Raw genomic sequence first — 19,585 nt, forward strand, 5'->3', positions numbered from 1 at the left:
TACAGTACTCTAATTTACTGTACTCTACTGTGCTATCCAAACTTGTGAACCCAACCGCAGTTTGCAGACTACTATGATATCCCACCTCCCCCCCATTTTCAAACAGTCCATTTATATTTTCCAACTGACCTGTAGCTGCTGCTCATTCCGTTTGCTCGAAAATGGATAAATTGTTTTTTTAAAAGTAAGGCCCGCGTCCTGCTACTTACCAGCAGTACTACACCTGCACCTGTCGATGACACAAGTTGTTCTGCTTCCACGAGCACATCCAATGCTAGCATCAGTAATTCTACATTTGTTTTTAGCCCAGCTAGCATGGACAATGACGGTTGTGAATCTGATGCAAAGAGCTACTGCCCCCTTACCCGGGAAAGCACCGAACAACAGACAGGGACATTGGATCATCGAAGAGGCACAAATATGATGAGAACTACATTGATTTGGGGTTCACTTATATTGGGAGTAGTGCCTTTCCTCAGGCACAGTGTGTTATATGAGCAAAAGTACTCTCAACTTGATGAAGCCTTCATTCTTGCGCAGACATTTAGAAACAAAACATGCCAATTTGAAAAATAAGCCACGGGAGTTTGAGTGAGAATTAAGACGACTTTCGAGTAGTTAGACATGTATCAAAGCAACAAATACCATTAATAAGAAGGGTCTCTAGAAGCTCTTATATGGTGAGCTAACAAGTGGCTAGGACAGGCAAGCCCCATACTATTATGGAGGACTTAATTCTTCCTGTTGCTGAGGATATGGCTGGGACAATGCTGGGGGAAAAGGCAAAAAAAAAAACTATACAGACTAGAGGTCGACCGGTTAATCGGATTGGCCGATTAATTAGGGCCGATTTCAAGTTTTCCTAACAATCGGTAAATCTGTATTTTTGGACACCGTTTATGGCCGATTACATTGCACTCCATGAGGAGACTGCGTGGCAGGCTGACTACCTGTTACGCGAGTGCAGCAAGGAGCCAAGGTAAGTTTCTAGCTAGCATTAAAATCTTATAAAAAACAATCAATCTTAACATAATCACTAGTTAATTACACATGGTTGATGATATTACTAGTTTATCTAGCTTGTCCTGCATTGCATCAAATCAATGCATTGAATCACAGCCTACTTCGCCAAACGAGTGATTTAACAAGCGCATTCGCGAAAAAAGCACTGTCGTTGCACCAATGTGTACCTAACCATAAACATCAATGCCTTTCTTAAAATCAGTACACAAGTATAGATTTTTAAACCTGCATATTTACCGTAGTTAAGATTGCCTGCTAACATGAATTGCTTTTAACTAGGGAAATTGTGTTACTTCTCTTGTGTTCCGTGCAAGCTGAGTCAGGGTATATGCAGCAGTTTGGGACACCTGGCTCGTTGCGAATTGTGCGAAGATCATTTCTTCCTGACAAAGACCGTAATGAATTTGCCAGAATTGTACATAATTATGACATAACATTGAAGGTTGTGCAATGTAACAGTAATATTTAGACTTAGGGATGCCACCCGTTAGATAAAATACGGAACGGTTCCGTATTTCACTTGAAAGAATAAACGTTTTGTTTTCGAAATGATAGTTTCCGGATTAGACCATATCAATGCCCTAATGCTCGTATTTCTGTGTGTTATTATATTATAATTAAGTCTATGATTTTATATTTGATAGAGCAGCCAGACTGAGCGGTGGTAGGCAGCAGCAGCCACGTAAGCATTCATTCAAACAGCACTTTACTGCGTTTGCTTCAAGTATTGCGCTGTTTATGACTTCAAGCCTCTCAACTCTCAACCGAGATTAGGCTGGCAATACTATAGTGCCAATAAGAACATCCAATAGTCAAAGGTATATGAAATACAAATGGTACAGAGAGAAATAGTCCTACAATCCCTATAATAACTACAACCTGAAACCTCTTACCTGGGAATATTGAAGACTCATGTTAAAAGGAACCACCATCTTTCATATGTTCTCATGTTCTGAGCAAGGAGCTTAAACGTAGCTTTTTTACATGGCACATATTGCACTTTTACTTTCTTCTCCAACACTTTGTTTTTGCATTATTTAAACCAAATTCAACATGTTTCATTATTTATTTGAGACTAAATAGATGATGTATTATGTTAAAATAAAGGTGTTCATTCAGTATTGTTGTAATCGTCATTATTACAAATATATATATATTTTTTAAATCGGTTGACCTCTAATACAGACAATGCCTTCATCAAACAACACTGTTTCACGACACATCAGTGACATGGCAGGAGAAGTTTTGAAACAATTACTGTTTCGCATACAAGCCAGTGAACTCTATGCGTTACAGCTGGATGAGTCAACAGATGTGGCGGGCCTGGCACAGCTCCTGGTATATGTCCGTTACGTTTATGGGGGGGTCAATTAAGGAAGACATCCTCTTCTGCAAACCACTGGAAACCAGGACAACAGGAGAGGATATTTCTTAAGTACTGGATAGCTTTGTGACATCAAATGGACTTTGGTGGTCAAGATGTGTTGGTATCTGTTCTGATGGCTCAAAAGCCATGACATGAAGACATTGCGGAGTGGTAACGAGCATACAAGCAGTTGCTCCCGACGCCACTTGGGTACACGAGAGGCTCTTGCTGCCAAGGGAATGCCTGACAGCTTGAAAGACGTTTTGGAAACTACAGCGAAATTGGTTAACTTTGTTAAAGCAAGGTCTTGAACTCTCGTGTATTTTCTGCATTATGCAATGATATGAGCAGCGACCATGTAACACTTTTACAACACACAGAAATTGGCTGGTTATCAAGGAGCAAAGTATTGACATGTTTTTTTTAAATTGAGAGACGAGCTTAAAGTTCTTTACTGACCATCATTTTCACTTGTCTGACCGCTTGCATGATGACAAGTTTCTCACACCACTGGTCTATCTGGGTGATGTTTTTTCTCACCTGAATGATCTGAATCTAGGATTACAGGGACTCTCTGCAGCTATATTCAATGTGTGGACCAGAATTGAGGCTATGATTAAGAAGGTGCTCTTCTCTATCTGCATTAACAGGGACAACACACAGGTCTTTCCATCATTGTATGAATTTTTTGTGTGCAAATGAACTCAAGCTTCCGGACAATGTCAAATGTCATATAGAGCAGCACCTGAGTGAGTTGGGTGCGCAATTACGCAGGTACTTTCCCGAAACGGATGACACAAACAACTGGATTCGTTATCCTTTTCATGCCCTGCCTCCAGTCCACTTACCGATATCTGAACAAGAGAGTCTCATTGACATTACAACAAGCAGTTCTGTGAAAATGTCATTTAAAATCAGAAGCTACTGCCAGATTTCTGGATTGGGCTGCGCTCAGAGTATCCTGCCTTGGCAAATCACGTTGTTAAGACACTGATGCCCTTTGCAACCACGTACCTATGTGAGAGTGGATTCTCGACCCTCACTAGCATGAAAACTAAATACAGGCACAGACTGTGTGTGGAAAATGATTTAAGATGGTGACTCTCTCCAATACAACCCAACATCGCAGAGTTATGTGCATCCTTTCAAGCACACCCTTCTCATTAACCTGTGGTGAGTTATTCACAATTTTCAGTGAAACAAATAAGGTTTTAAATGTAAGATGGTTAAATAAAAAGAGCAAAATGATTGATTTTTATTTGTTCGCTGGTCCTATAAGAGCTCTGTCACTTCCCACGAGCCTGGTTGTGACAAAAACTCACATTTATTAAACATAAAAATGTGTGTATAGTGTGTGTGTGTGTGGCAGGCTAACAATGATGGCAAAAAACAATATTTGAGAGTGCGCTGATCCTGTTGCTAGAGGGGATACGCCGCTGGAGGTTGAATGTTTGAAGGGGTACGGGACTATAAAAAGTTTGGGAACCACTGCCTTAGACCTATCAATTAGTTAGAGTTTATCATCTTTACTTGTTACTTCTGTGAACTTTCATTATTCTCCCTCATGAGGGAGAGAAATTAGAATATATCTTAAAGATGTGGGTATTGGTAACGGAATTTCATGTTTCTTAAAAAAAACTTACAGAAGGCAGAAACATTTCCCCAAAAACAAATTGTTGAAATTAGTTGGCAGGAGTTTTTTTATATCAACATTGTGTTTTGCTGTATTTGGAAAACTTTTAAAGACTTAAGTCTTGTTTACCAAGACTCCTTTTCCATCTATTTGACCAGAAATCTAAGCATTTGCTTACTCCAAATTTTTAGGATGGAAAATGGTTCTGAACTCATGGATACCATTTGTATGTCTCTGCGTGAAGTTTGAAAGAAGTTGCTAACCAGCACTAGCGCCATTGCTAACTTGCGCTAGCACAATGACTGGAAGTCTATGGGTATCTGTGAAAATGCTACCAGACACCAACAGACTTCCAGTCATTGTGCTAACGCTCAATAGCATTGGCTTACAAAACTACCTCTAATTTCATACTGGACACAAACATAGAAATCATTTCCACAAGTTCATCTGACTCTAGGGAAGTACAATTAGGGCCCCAATGCCAAAATCCCAAAGTGTCCTTTTAAGTCCAGAGAAGTTTCTGAAATCCATCTTCAAGCTAACACTTAAGGCGTCCACATGCTTCCCAGCCGAAACAGTTTGGAAGTTTGTGCATATAGGATGACAACATTTTGTGGCGTTCTCATTATTATAATTTTTTTTTACTTCGGTAAGGGTTTTTCCGGAGTTGATCAGGCACAAAACATTTTTTGAGGCAAGCCGGAGTCGGTATCCGAAGTCTACACCCCTTCGTCAGTGATTGGTCAGCAGTAAGGATTCTTCAGTAAAGTCTGTCATTCAACGAGAGACGACTCGTTTTCATGCACGTTTTTTCATTGAGAAATACTGCACCAATCAAACATCTTAGATGTAAAATTGCATGACTAAGATCTCCTCAGCAAAAACGTTATAATTAGTGACAGATTTCTTGAATTATCTTAGATTATTTCTGACTATTTTGAGGAAGTGGCTACTGTCTACGGCGTCTCAAAATGAACAAACAGTGCAATTGACACGTAAAAAAATATATATATATAGTTTTTCAACAAAAGGTCTTTCAAAAAAGTATCCAAGCACACTTGTTTGGTTTGCATAGCCGCCTTCGGCTAGCTGAACTGAAGCATGCTGATGTCTTTAAACAATCACAGCTTATCTTGGTTTCTTACACGTTCCTTATGACTGGGTTTTTCCACTGCTCCTCACATTCATTATTCAAATCTCTGGCATGCCACCTTTGGCCTCTAGGCCACTTCACGTCTCACTCAGCTGCAAACTCACTTTGGCCCCAGCCTCTCCATTCTTGTGGCATCCCAGTTAGGCTACATTGACGGGAAAGCCGATCCAGACACACCTTTGGAACCTATACGCCTGAGGTCGAACTGGTCCCCCATAAATTTTCCTTGTGAGTATTGAAATAGATTTTCCATGTGTCCTTATTCTCCTTTTTAATAGATGCCTTTGTTGATTAAGGAAACCCTATTTAGGCTCATGTAACCTGGAGACAACCTCGGGGCACACTATTCTGATAGCAGATAAGAGTGAGGCATCTAGTCTGGTCAGTTAACTTATTGTGAGTTTTTTTCATAGCTGGCATATGCAGTGCATTCGGAAAGTATTACGACCCCTTGACTTTGTCCACATTTTGTTACATTACAGCCTTATTCTAAAATGCATTTTTTTTTAAAAAATTGTCATCAATCTACACACAATACCCCATAATGACAAAGAAAAGTTATATTGTGCAAATGCATTACATTTGGTTTTATTTACTTAAGTATTCAGAGCCTTTGCTCAGGACTTTGTTGAAGCTTTTGGCAGCGATTACAGCCATGTCGTCTTGGGTATGACGCTACAAGCTTGGCACACCTGTATTTGGGGAGTGTCTCCCATTCTTCTCTGCAGATCCTCTCATGCTCTGTCAGGTTGGATGGTGAGTGACGCTGCACAGCTATTTTCAGGTCTCTCCAGAGATGTTCGATCGGGTTCAAGCCCGGGCTCTGGCTGGGCCACTCAAGGATATTCAGAGACTTGCCCCAAAGCCACTCCCGCATTGTCTTGGCTGTGTGCTTAAGGTCATTGTCCTGTTGGAAGGTGAACCTTAACCTGCTCAGGACCTCAGACTGGGGTGTTCATCAAGGATCTCTATACTTTGCCCCGTTTATCTTTCTCTCAATCCTGACTAGTCTCCCAGTCCCTGAAAAACATCCCCACAGCATGATGCTGCCACCACCATGCTTCACCATAGATATGGTGCCAGATTTCCAGATGTGACGCTTGGCATTTAGTCCAGAGTTCAATCTTGGTTTCATCAGACCAGAGAATCTTGTTTCTCATGGTCGGAGTCCTCTAGGTGCCTTTTGGCAAACTCCAAGCAGGCTGTCATATGCCTTTTACTGAGGAATAGCTTCCATCTGGCCACTCTAACATAAAGGCCTAATTGGTGGTGTGCTGCAGAGATGGTTATCCTTCTTGAAGGTTCTCCCATCTCTACAGAGAAACTCTTGAGCTCTGTCAAAGTGACCATCGGGTCCTTGGTCACCTCTAGGAAGAGTCTTGGTTGTTCCAAACTTCTCCCATTTAAGAATTATGGAAGCCACTGTGTTCTTGGGTACCTTCAATGCTGCAGAAATGTTTTGGTACCCTTCCCCAGATTTGTGTCTCGACACAATCCTGTCTTAGAGTGCTTCGATCCCATGGCTTGGCTTTTTGCTCTGACATGCACTGTCAACTGTGGGACCTTATATAGACAGGTGTGTGCCTTTCCAAACCATGTCCAATCAATTTAATTCACCACAGGTGGACTCCAATCAAGTTGTAGATACATCAAGTATGATCAATGGAAACAAGATACACCTGAGCTCAATTTTGAGTCTCATAGCAAAGGGTTTGAATACTTATGTAAATAAGGCATCAAACTGTTTTCGCTTTGTCATTATAGGTTAGTGTGTAGATTGATAAGGAAAAGGAAAAACATTTATTGAATTCATTTTAGAATAAGGGTGTAACATAACAAAATGTGGAAAGGGGGAAGAGGTCTGAATACTATCCAAATGCACTGTAATTACAATGCTAGTAATAAGAAATAGCAAATAGCTCCCATATACACTCAGTGTCCAGTTTATTAGGTATACCATCTCGTTCACAAAAATGGTTTGCTTCTACAGACAGTGAGTCACGTGGCAGTGGTTTGCTATATAAAGCAGCCATACAGGCATCCAGTTACTATTCGATTGGCCGTTAGAATGGGCAAAAAGAGGCTGGTGGCAGTGGTGTAACTGTGTGTGGAATGTTTTCCCTTGATACAACGTTTCCATGCCCCAGACAATTCAGGTTGTTCTGGAGGCAAAGGGGGGTCTAACCCAGTACTAGATGGGTTGACCTAATAAACTGGCCATCTAGTGTAATTGGCCTATAGCGATAGATAGATAGATATCTATCTATAACTCTAAACTGTGCAACCCCCAGTTCACTACATTTAGGTAGTGACGTCATGCAGAACGCAAAGGGGAAGTTAAACCACACACTTCCATATATGGACAGTGTCAAAGAGACTGCACCAACATCTCGTCCTCTTATGTTTTGTAGCTGAGAGAGCAAAAGAGACATTTCCTCTTTCACCTACTTCCGTACAACCAGCCACAAAATATATGCACTTCACAGGCATGTGCACTCCACTAACCAATACATGGGGATGGTAGTCTCATTCTAGACTCATGATGTATTGCAGGGGTCTGAGTGGATACAATGACAAAAGGACTGTGCAAGAGACATTCAGCGTAGATCACACAGAGCTTCAAAGAGGATCGCTAACTGCAGAGAGAAATGAAACTTGTTTGAACTTGTGCATACCGTGCTGCTGGTAAAGTAACAGCAAACACACAGAGAGAGGGAGGGATAGGCCTTCTGAGACAGACACAGTCTCTACAAAATAAAAAAAAAGTCTGTATTAAAAGGCTTGCCATTAGATTTCTCTGACTTCCTACTTGAAGCAACAGTCGTTCCCCTAATTTAGTTTATTTTACTTCCTACTTGAAGCAACAGTCGTTCCCCTAATTTAATTTCTTTGAAGGTGTGGGCGCAAAGGCATCCAAAACATGTTAATCTATTCTAATCTTTATTTGTCAATTGAAACCAATAGAAGGCAAGCTTCCTTTGAGGTAGGGGGCAACAGAAGTAACATGAGGACTGCCTCAACGCCCCAGGCATGCATTCTCCTCATGTGACCCCATAAGCCCAAGGAGAGAAGTGATCAACTGATCTGCATCTCCATTTAGAGAACTCTCTGTATTCTCTACAACTGAGCCCTAGAGTCAAAACTAAATAGGGTAGGCTGTGGTTTCCCTTCTGAACCAGTTTATAAAAATACTGAACAAAAATATGAACGCAACATGTAAAGTGTTGGTCCCATGTTTCTTGAGCTGAAATAACAGATCCCAGAAATGTTCCTTACGCACAAAATGCGTATATCCACCTGACAGGTGTGGAATATCAAGAAGCTGCTTAAACGGCATTATCAATAAAAGGCCACTTTAAAATGTGCAGTTTTGTCAAACACAACAATGCCACAGATGTCTCAAGTTGAGGGCTGACTGCAGGAATGTCCACCAGAGATGTTGCCGGAGAATTTAATGTTAATTTCTCTACCATAAGCCGCCTCTAACATCGTTTTAGAGAATTTGGCAGTACGTACAACCGACCTCATAACCGCAGACCACGTGTAACCACACCAGCCCAGGAGTCTGGACCGCCGCATCCAGCTTCTTCGCCTGCAGGATCGTATGAGACCAGCCACCCGGACAGCCAAGGAAGGTGTGGGTTTGCACAACCAAATCATTTCTGCACAAACAAACTGTCTCAGGAAAGCTCATCTGGGTGCTCGTCGTACTCTCCAAGGTCATAAGCTGACTGCAGTTTGGCATTGTAACCGACTCCAGTGGGGAAATGCTCACCTTTGATGGCCACTGGCATGCTGGAGAAGTGTTCTCTTCACAAATGAATTCCGGTTTCAGATGAACCGGGCAGATGGCAGACAACGTGTATAGCATTGTGTGGGCGAGGGGTTTGCTGATGTCAACGTTGTGAACAGAGTGCCCCATGGCTGCGGTGGGGTTATGGTATGGGCAGGCATAAGCTATGGACAATGAACACAATTGCATTTTATCAATGGCAATTTGAATGAACACATATAACGTGACGAGTTCCTGAGTCCCATTATCGTACCATTCATCCGCTGCCATCACCTCATGTTTCAGCATGATAATCTACAGCCCCATGTCACAAAGATCGGTACACAATTCTTGGAAGCTGAAAATGTCCCAGTTCTTCCATGGCCTGCATATTCTCCAGATATGTCACCCATTGAGCATGTTTGGGATGCTCTGGATGTATGTGTACGACAGCCTGTTCCAGTTCCCGCCAATATCCAGCGACTTCGCACAGCCATTGAAGAGGAGTGAGACAAGATTCCACAAGCCACAATCTGATGAAGCCTGATGAACTCTATGCGAAGGGGATGTGTCGTGCTGCATGAGGCAAATGGTGGTCACACCAGACACGGACTGGTTTACTGATCCACGCCCATACTTTTTTTTAAAAAAGGTATCAGTGACTAACAGATGCATATCTGTATCCCAGTCATGTGAAATCCATAGATTAGGGCCTAATAAATGTATTTAAATTGACTGTTTTCTTTATATGAACTGTAACTCAGTCAAATCTTTGAAATTGTTGCACGTTGTGTTTATATTTTTGTTCAGTGTATGTTTTGAGATTAGACGTTCACCTTCCTTCCCTGGGTGACTTGCTCTATCACTTCCTTATGGTTCAATATAGACATGTAGAACCTTCAGTCAAGAATTTTGGCGAGTACTGCAATGAATATCTAAATATAATGTTGGGGGCAGTGTGTTAGCTTAAAATATTGTTTATGTGGCATTCTATTGAGCTGAATGTTGCTAGCTCAAGTTACACTGACCAATTTATAGGCTATTGACATAACGGGAGCAATCATAACATCTAAAATGACTGAGTTTCACTGACAAACTTACCAACATATACTGTTGGTTGGCTGCCAGATTGACCGACAAACTAACAAACAAAATTGCAACTCATAAACAGACAAGCAAAAATTGCAAATGAGTGGCAGTGGGGTTGTCACATCTCCCTGGCGACAGCTGAAGTGTGTGTTTAGGGGAGGGGGGAGAAGAGGGGGACATGGGCTGTGGACCAGGCTCTGACACCTGGTCCACCGTTCTTTTTTAATTTCACTAGGCAGTTAAGAACAAAATCTTATTTTGTGATACAGCCCTGGATCGAACCAGGGTGTGTATTGACGCCTACTAGCACTGTGATGCAGTGCCTTAGACCACTGCGCCACTTGGGAGCCGGAGCTCTGTTTGTCTCTTCGTCTTCCTATCCAGTGAGAGATGGGTGTTATCAAGCCTAGTCAACAACTGGTAACAGACCCACAGAGGGGCAGTCCAGGCCAACTGGTGTTGGGAGGGAGGGACCTTGACAAATTCATTGTGATGGTCAGAGAATTGGATATTCGGGGCGGCAGGGTAGCCTAGTGGCTAGAGCGTTGGACTAGTAATCGAAAGGTTTCATGTTCAAATCCCAGAGCTGACAAGGTACAAATCTATCGTTCTGCCCGTGAACAGGCAGTTAACCCATTGTTCCTAGGCCGTCATTGAAAATAAGAATTTGTTCTTTAACTGACTTGCCTAGTTAAATAAAGGTAAATATAGAAATATGCTGAAATGGATGTAATGAACTGCAGTGAGTGGTCTATCTGTTGGTAAATCCATTAGAAACCTTTTTTACAGCATTTATTTTCTATTTTTTTGCCCATGGAAGAAATGGTCAGAATGTGACTTTTTGGAACTGAATGCTAAAACATTCCAGAGATAAGTGTTCAAAGTTGACCCATTTTGCATATGAGAGATCCATGTCTTCATCACTGGAAAAGAAAAACTGATGACTTTGATATAATTTAAAAGCTTACCAACAGGGTATGCAAAAGGGGTCAACTTCGAGCATTTTTATCTCTTTAATGGTTTTGTCATTCAGGTCCAAAAAGTTACTTTCTGAGCACTTTGGAGTTGTGGCTGAACAAAGACATGGATATTATACATCTAGCTGTTTTTTCTATGCATAGTCAAGACTGAACGGCAGCTTCGGGTAAGGTTAAGGGGGAGGTGTGTGTGTGTCTCTTTGTTAACAACAGCTGGTGCGCAATCTCTAATGTTAAGGAAGACTAAAGGTTTTGCTTGCCTGTGTTAGAATACCTCGTGATAAGCTGCAAACCATACTATTTATTAAGAGAGTTTTCATCTATATTTTTCATAGCCGTCCATTTACCACCTCAAACCAATGCTGCCACTAAGACCACATCAACAAGCTATATAGGCCCATAAGCAAACAAGAAAATGCACATCCAGAGGCGGCGCTCCTAGTGGCCGGTGATTTTAATGCAAGGAAACTGAACTCCATCTTACCTCATTTTTACCAGCATGTCACCTGTGCAACTAGAGTTGAAATAACTCGAGATCATCTTTACTTTACACACAGAAATGCATACAAATCTCTCTCGACCTCCATTTGGCAAAGCTGACCATAACGCTATCCTCCTGATTCCTGCTTACAAGAAAAACTCAAAATAGGATGTACCAGTGACGTGCTCAATATGTAAGTGGTATGATGAAGCGGATGCTAAGCTACTGGACTGTTTCGCAAGCGCAGACAGGAATATGTTCCGGGATTCATCCGATAACATTGAAGAATTTACCACATCAGTCACCGGTGTCATTATTAAAATGCATCAACGACGTCGTCCCCACAGTGACCATACGTACATATCCCAACCAGAAGCCATGGATAACAGGCACCATCCTCACTGAGCTAAAGGTTAGAGCTCCGCTTTCAAGGAGCGGGACACTTATCCGGACGCGTATCAGAAATCCCGCTACGACTAAGATCAAATCCTACCACACCGCCTCTGACGTGCGTCAGATGTGGCAGGGATTGCAAACTATCATAGATTATAAAGGGAAACCCAGCAGAGAGCTGCCCAATGACGCATGCTTACCAGACAATCTAAATTTCTTCTATGCTCATTTCGAGGCAAGCAACACAACCATGTATGAGAGCACCAGCTGTTCCAGACAACAGTGCGATCTCGCTCTCCATAGCTGATGTGAGCGGGCGGAATACCGGTATTGATGTACGGAGTGGTTTGGGTTTTAAATTGGCCTTATATAACGGTATTTGAATTTTTGGTTTGTTAAATGTGAGATGCCGTATGTAACATCCATTTTTACAGTTTACTCCACTACTTGAGTCATCTCTCTCCACGCCGCATTCCACGCAGACCTAGCCCCGAACCCTGCCCTTCCTTGACCATGAGACACTTGTGTTCAGTCTGCATGGTCAATGCAGCACATGCAACAATGTTGATGACAACAATGCTGTTTTCACTTTGCTTCTTAATATAAATCCACTAGCATTCTAAAATTACACTATTAGTTTTTTTCTACATCTGCAAACAGCTAGTTTGTCTTTTCTTAGCAAGTTGGGCCTAAATCGTGTCAGCAGCTAATGCTAATTGCTAGTTAGCTAGCTAGCTAATAAATGTACTGAGTCAGAGCAAACATAACTAGCTATACAGCCTGATAACACCAGTGATACTGCAGACTAGAGGTCGACCGATTATGATTTTTCAACGCCGATACCGATTATTGGAGGACCAAAAAAGCCGATAACGATTAAATCGGACGATTTTTTAAATATTTTTTTTTATGTATTTGTAATAATGCCAATTACAACAATACTGAATGAACACTTATTTTAACTTAATATAATACATCAATAAAATCTATTTAGCCTCAAGTAAATAATGAAACATGTTCAATTTGGTTTAAATAATGCAAAAACAAAGTGTTGGAGAAGAAAGTAAAAGTGCTATATGTGCTATGTAAGAAAGCTAACGTTTCAGTTCCTTGCTCAGAACATGAGAACATTTGAAAGCTGGTGGTTCCTTTTAACATGAGTCTTCAATATTCCCAGGTAAGAAGTTTTAGGTTGTAGTTATTATAGGAATTATAGGACTATTCCCCTCTATACCATTTGTATTTAATTAACCGTTGGATTAACTATTGGATGTTCTTATAGTCACTTTAGTATTGCCAGTGTAACAGTATAGCTTCCGTCCCTCTCCTCGCTCCTCCCTGGGCTCGAACCAGCAACACAACAGCCACCATATCGAAGCTGCGTTACCCATGCAGAGCAAGGGAAACAACCACCCCAAGGCTCAGAGCGAGTAGCGCGTGCTAACTAGCCAGCCATTTCACTTCGGTTACACCAGCCACATCTCGGGAGTTGATAGGCTTGAAGTCATAAACAGCGCAATGCTTGACACACAATGAAGGGCTGCTGGCAAAACACACGAGAGTGCTGTTTGAATGAATGTTTACGCGCCTGCTTCTTCCTACCACCGCTCAGTCAGATACTTAGATACTTGTGTGCTTGTATGCTCAGTCAGATCATATGCAACGCAGGACACGCTAGATAATATCTAGTAATATCATTAACCATGTGTAGTTAACTAGTGATTATGATTGATTGTTTTTTATAAGATAAGCTAGCTAGCAACTTACCTTGGCTTACTGCATTTGCGTAACATGCAGTCTCCTTGGTCGGCATGCAGCTCCTTGGCAGGTCGTTATTCGTTGGACTCGTTAACTGTAAGGTTGCAAGATTGGATCCCCCGAGCTGACAAGGTGAAAATCTGTTGTTCTGCCCCATGAACGAGGCAGTTAACCCACCGTTTCTAGGCCGTCATTGAAAATAAAAATGTATTCTTAACTGACTTTCCAAGTTAAATAAAGATTAAATAAAGGTGTAAAAAAATAAATAATAATAATCTGCAAATCAGCGCCCAAAAATACCGATTTCCGATTGTTATGAAAACTTGAAATCAGCCCTAATTAAATCGGCCATTCCGATTAATAGGTCGACCTCTACTGCAGACCTAAATCAACATGCTGTTTGTGCAACAGTATCTTCAAAATCAAAGAGGAATACGCAAAGCATGAATATGTTAGCTACATGAAGTAGCTAAGACAAAAAAATGTAATGTAGCCAAAGATTATAGTGCCCCCTAGGAAACATTCCTACCCTGTCACAATAACTCCTCCCTGGCAGTTCCATTCATTGTCATGTCAAACAACACTAAGTGCCCAATATTCTATTCTAACTATTTCCATGATTTCTACACTCCACCCAAGAGTTTGGCTCTAAATCACAATATATATATATATTTTTTTTTAAGTCCTAAATTGTTTGCCCATATTGTGCATGGCAGTGTGGAAATGATCTCAAATGAGCACAGGAAATGCAGAAATTGATCAATTATTTTTGGTTGAAGTTGAATTGAACAGTATAAAACAAATCAGAATGTAGAAAGACCCATCGAAATCACAGAATGTATGTGTTGCCACCCTAGGGTCACGTACTACTCATAGAAAATGTATAACTTTTATTATTCAAAAACATAAATACAGTCATACCGTCATTTTATTTTTAAATACCGTGATAGGATATTTTGGCCATGTCGCCCAGCCCTACTTTAAAACAGGTTAAGATTGCCAGATTACTAGGATGCGTACTCAGAGCAAGCACTGACCAGCTGGCAAGACCCTTCACTGACATTTTCAACCTCTCCCTGACCCCATCTGTAACACCTACATGTTTCAAGCAGACCACCATAGTACCTGTGTTCAAAAACGCCAAGGTAACCTAAATGACTATCACTCCGTAGCACTCACATCTGTAGCCATGTAATGCTTTGAAAAGCTGGTTATTGCTCACAACAACACTATCAAAGACCCACTCTAATTCGCATACCGGCCCAACAGATAAAAATTATGCAATCTCTATTGCGCGCCACATTGCCCACTTCCACCTGGACAAGAGGAACACCTACGTGAGAATGCTGTTCATTGACTATAACTCCACGTTCAAAACCATAATGCCCTCCAAGCTCATCACTAAGCTCAGGACCCTGGGACAGAATACCTCCTCTGCAACTGGATCCTGAACTTCCTGACGGGCCGCCCCCAGGTGGTGAGGGTAGGCAACAACACATTCGCCAACGCTGATCCTCAACACGGGGGCCCCTCAGGGGTGCGTGCTCAGTCCCCTCCTGTACTACCTGTTCACTCATGACTGCATCACCAGGCACGACTCCAACACCATCATTAAGTTTGCAGATGACACAACAGTGGTAGGCCTGTATAGGGAGGAGGTCAGTGACCTGGTAGCATGGTGCCAAGACAACCTCTCACTAGACGTCAGAAAGACAGGAGCTGATCGTGGACTACAGGAAATGGAGGGCCGGACACACCCCAATCCACATTGAAGGGGCTGTAGTGGAGCGGATCAAGAGCTTCAAGTTCCTTGGTGTCCACATCACTAAGAAATGATCATGGTCCACACACACTTCCCCTCAAAAGGCTGAAAAGATTTGGCATCCGACCACAAGGCGCTACAGAGAGTAGTGCGTACAGCCCAGTACTTCACTCGGGCTGAGCTCCCTACCATCCAGGACCTCTATTTTTATTTAACTAGGCAAGATAGTAAAGAACAAATTCTTATTTACAATAATGGCCTACCCTGGCCAAACCCTAACCCGAATGACACTGGGCCAATTGTGCGCCGCCCTATGGGACTCCCAATCATGGCCGGTTGTGATACAGCCTGGAATCGAACCAGGGTCTGTAGTGATGCCTCTAGCACAGATATGCAGTGCTTTAGACCGCTGCGTCACTCAGGAGCTCTCTACCAGGTGGTGTCAGAAGAAGGCTCTAAGAATTGTCAAAGACTCCAGCTACCCAAGTCATAGACTGTTCTCTATACTACTGCACGGCAAGCGGTACCATTCTACCAAGTCTGGAACCAACAAGACCCTGAACAGCTTCTACCCCCAAGCCATAAGACTGTTAAATGGTTAACCAGACTATTTATATTTATCATTTTTTTTCAATCAAAATTGGTGCTGTCAAAAAGTGAATGAATTGAAGTGTGGGGAATTCCATTGGGAACAAGTTGGTATGGGCTAGCCTACTTCAAATTGACCCTAGGCTAATGTATACAGCTTAGGCCTAACCTAATTATTGTGACAATAAGTAAGCCTAGCTGTATGTACTCTTGTCTTATAGCTGGTTCTCTCTCAATTGAACCTGGGGAAAAGGTTATTTCCCAACAAGGATATCCAATATTCTAACCAAGCAGTGTTCCTCTTTTAACTAAGAACATCAACCACTGACAAATTACATCTAACCTCCATGTTTAAAAATAAAAAATATAAAAAATGTAGACAAATATTTTACAAGGAAACGTGCAGATGCTTGTTCAATAGGCTTAAACTGATTTAAAACTCCCTATGATAGAAGAACCTACTGAGAGCCGTGGAAGAAAAGTACAAAAATAGGTGAGGCACATTTAATTCTAAGTCAAATACAATAGCCACAATTCTCACTGCATCCTCAGCATCCAGTCAATTCACTCAACATCCTGTTTTTCTTCCTGTGCTCATTGGACATCACGTCATTCCTGTACGAAATAGTCTAAACATTATGCAAAACAACCCTCATAACACTTACACAGCGAAGCAGGACGTGACATGATTTCTACACATTTTGGATGAGCTCTAAATTGTTAGGAAATTTTCATTATTCTATCAGATAAACAATGTATGGTATTTGTAGTGGATTTTGTTTACTAACCACTGATTAAGAGCCTCTTAGTGGAGTGACAACATCAAATTGGACGGCACACCAGCATCATTCTTAAATCGCAGGTTGACAGTTGGTTCATTTCCCCAAAATTAACAGCAGTGTGAGGTTGTAACTAGGGGACCCATCCAAAGTTCAGATGTGGAAGCAGTGTGTACCTGGTCAGCTGTTCTCCTACTCTTGTCAAAACTCATACCAGAAGGCAATTGAAAGGAAGCAACTCTAGGTAGTAGAATCTAAAACCATGACCACGGGGCAAATTCTTCTCCCCTCTTGTCATGACTCTTCAGAAGCATGCAGCCAGACAGACACAGGAAGACAACCAACAACACTAAAGCGCCACAATCAGGTGTGCAAAAGGGCAAACACACTGAACTACACCACATTGTAACCATCTTCTGATATTTTATAGCAGAAAGAGACTTGATTGTTGTCTGTGTCCCATGTCATACATATTTTACCTTGGCAGATGAGAAAGGAGATTTGCATGCCATAACTTAAACTGAGACAATGGCCTGTCTGAAACTGAACATATTACTTCACTTGCCAACCCGATTAAATACATTGTGGCAGCCCTTTGACAGGAAATCGTATTTGAAATGGTTATTCCTGCAAAATCAAAACACCACTACATTGGAATAACCGCACCATGATCACATCACGCAGACTTGCATGACTCACGCAAGGACTCAGGAGATCGCTTGATTGTTTATTTTAAAACCAATGACCCAGCAGTAATTACATTTTACACTGTAGTTGATAATGTTGGCTTCATAGAGAGAAGACACCGCTTGTAAAACTGTCATAACTAGCTAGTTTAGTTAATCTAATCGCATGCTTACGTTTGAGCTCAGTGCTAGCTTCAAAAACCAACACATCAACTATTTTACTGATCAACGCTGGGTAGCTAGAAGCTAGCCAAACCATACAAATATATAGATCAGCTATTACTTGCTAGCTAGCAAGTACGCAAACAAGTAATAGCTGATAGATATATATATTAGCCATGTTAATATAAGTATTCTGCCTGAATGATGTATGGCTTGGCTAGCTACCCACCTTTGATCAGTAAGTGACTTACCTGGGACACTGCAATCCGCGCAAACCTCACTATTCCTTAATCGTTTAGACATCCTTTGCAGAGGAAAAAAAAGGCCTTCAAAAAAAAAAGTCAAGGGAATTGATGTGCTTCTTTTCTCATTTGATAACCGGGAAGAATTTATCTAAGCGAATTACATATGACCAGTTGTTTTAAAAAAGCAGTTGATTGGCGAGGAGCAAAATAGCTTCCTCTTCAATCTTAGTTTCTTGCCCCAACCAAGCTACCGCTAGCTAGCTTGCGCACAACAAACAGCTGCGATTGTCAGGAAGGAAACTCTTGCCGCAAGTGGTCTGTAGCCGGATTTTCACTAGTTACTCCAGCCACAGTCAAACCTCGTCTATTTCTCAAATATATCCTCTAAAAATCTGAAAAAAACATAATCACACTGTCTTGTTTTATTATATATATATATATATATATATATATATATATATATATATATATATATATATATATATATATATATATATATATATATATATATATATATATATATATATATATATATATATACACACACACTGCTAACCTTTTACCCAACCCTAACCTCGATTGAAGACCCAAAAGCAAATGTTGTTTTCATTAATTTTTACGATATAGCCAATTTTGTTGGCTGTGGTAACTAGTTCAAACTATGTAGCCGAGTGGTTACGAATTATCCGTGGACAGCAGTAACACTACATAAAACATACTTTGTAGATTGTGGTCAATCGGCAGTCGCCCAATGTTAAACGACTAGTCAACTACTGACATTCGTTTAATTTAAAATAAATAGATGTAAACCGGTAGAGTGTGCCAAAGATTTGCGCAAACTAGTACCAAAGATGATGGATAAATTAAGATAGTTCACTCAGGCAGTTAACCATTGACAAAAATGGTCAATTCCGGGCTACTTAACTCGGCGTGTCCATATACACCAATGTAATAGCAACTGGGTCTAGTCTACTTAGTTCATTGACTTGCATCGAACCAGGAGAAGAAAAACAGCGAGTGGGGTGTCTCGCTTCCTCTTCCCTCTCTGTCAGTACTAGCTGTGGTACAAGTAGTCGGAAGAGGAAGCGAGACATCTTACTCCCTCATTTGTTTCAGTGGAAGTCAATGAACTAAATAGACCAGTCCCAGCTGCTATCACATTGGTGTCTTTGGGAGAGCCATCCCTTAAGTACCCCGGCATTTATATTTTGTTCAATGGTAAACGGCCGGAGTAAACTATTTTCATTTATCCATCATCTTTGCTATTAGCTAGTTGTTCAGTGGTCATGGCTAGAAGGCTTCCAACTTTTGTCAAATTCATTTCAGATTTGACGTTATGTAGCAGGTTAGGATAATTAGGTTAAGGTTAGGAAAAAAGTTGGGGTTTGCTATACTGAACAAAAAAATATAAATGCAACATGCAAAGTGTTTGTCACGTTTCATGAGCTGAAATGAAAGATCCCAGTAACTTTCCATATGAACAAAAAACATATTTCTCAGAAATGTGCACAAATTTGTTTACATCCCTGTTAGTGAGTATTTCTCCTTTGCCAAGATAATCCATCCACTGGACAGGTGTGGCATATCAAGAAACTGATTACAGCATGATCATTACACACATGCACCTTTTGTTGGGGACAGTAAAAAAAATATATTAAAAAAAATCAAAAATGTGCAGTTTTGTCACAGAACACAAATGCCACACATCTCAACAAGTT

General features: G+C 41.2%; 1 protein-coding gene across 11 annotated transcripts in view; it reads right to left on the reverse strand.

The window, feature by feature from the left end:
- The window catches only part of LOC110535767 (ARF GTPase-activating protein GIT2), a 35,078-nt gene extending 16,721 nt beyond the window's left edge, over positions 1–18,357 (reverse strand). For 10 of the 11 annotated variants that reach the window (XM_090190277.1, XM_090190275.1, XM_090190273.1 and 7 more), the window contains exon 1: positions 17,874–18,351. In XM_090190277.1, coding sequence (XP_090046403.1) covers positions 17,874–17,925 — 52 coding nt within the window. In that variant the 5' untranslated portion in view covers positions 17,926–18,351. Of the gene's footprint in view, positions 1–17,873 lie in introns of all 11 variants that reach the window. The other variant, XM_090190274.1, reaches the window with a different exon arrangement.
- Positions 18,358–19,585: the final 1,228 nt, after the last annotated feature.

The sequence above is a fragment of the Oncorhynchus mykiss genome, chromosome 11 (genome assembly GCF_057628025.1).
Source record: "Oncorhynchus mykiss isolate SJ-2025 chromosome 11, ASM5762802v1, whole genome shotgun sequence".
Taxonomy (NCBI): Eukaryota; Metazoa; Chordata; class Actinopteri; order Salmoniformes; family Salmonidae; genus Oncorhynchus; species Oncorhynchus mykiss.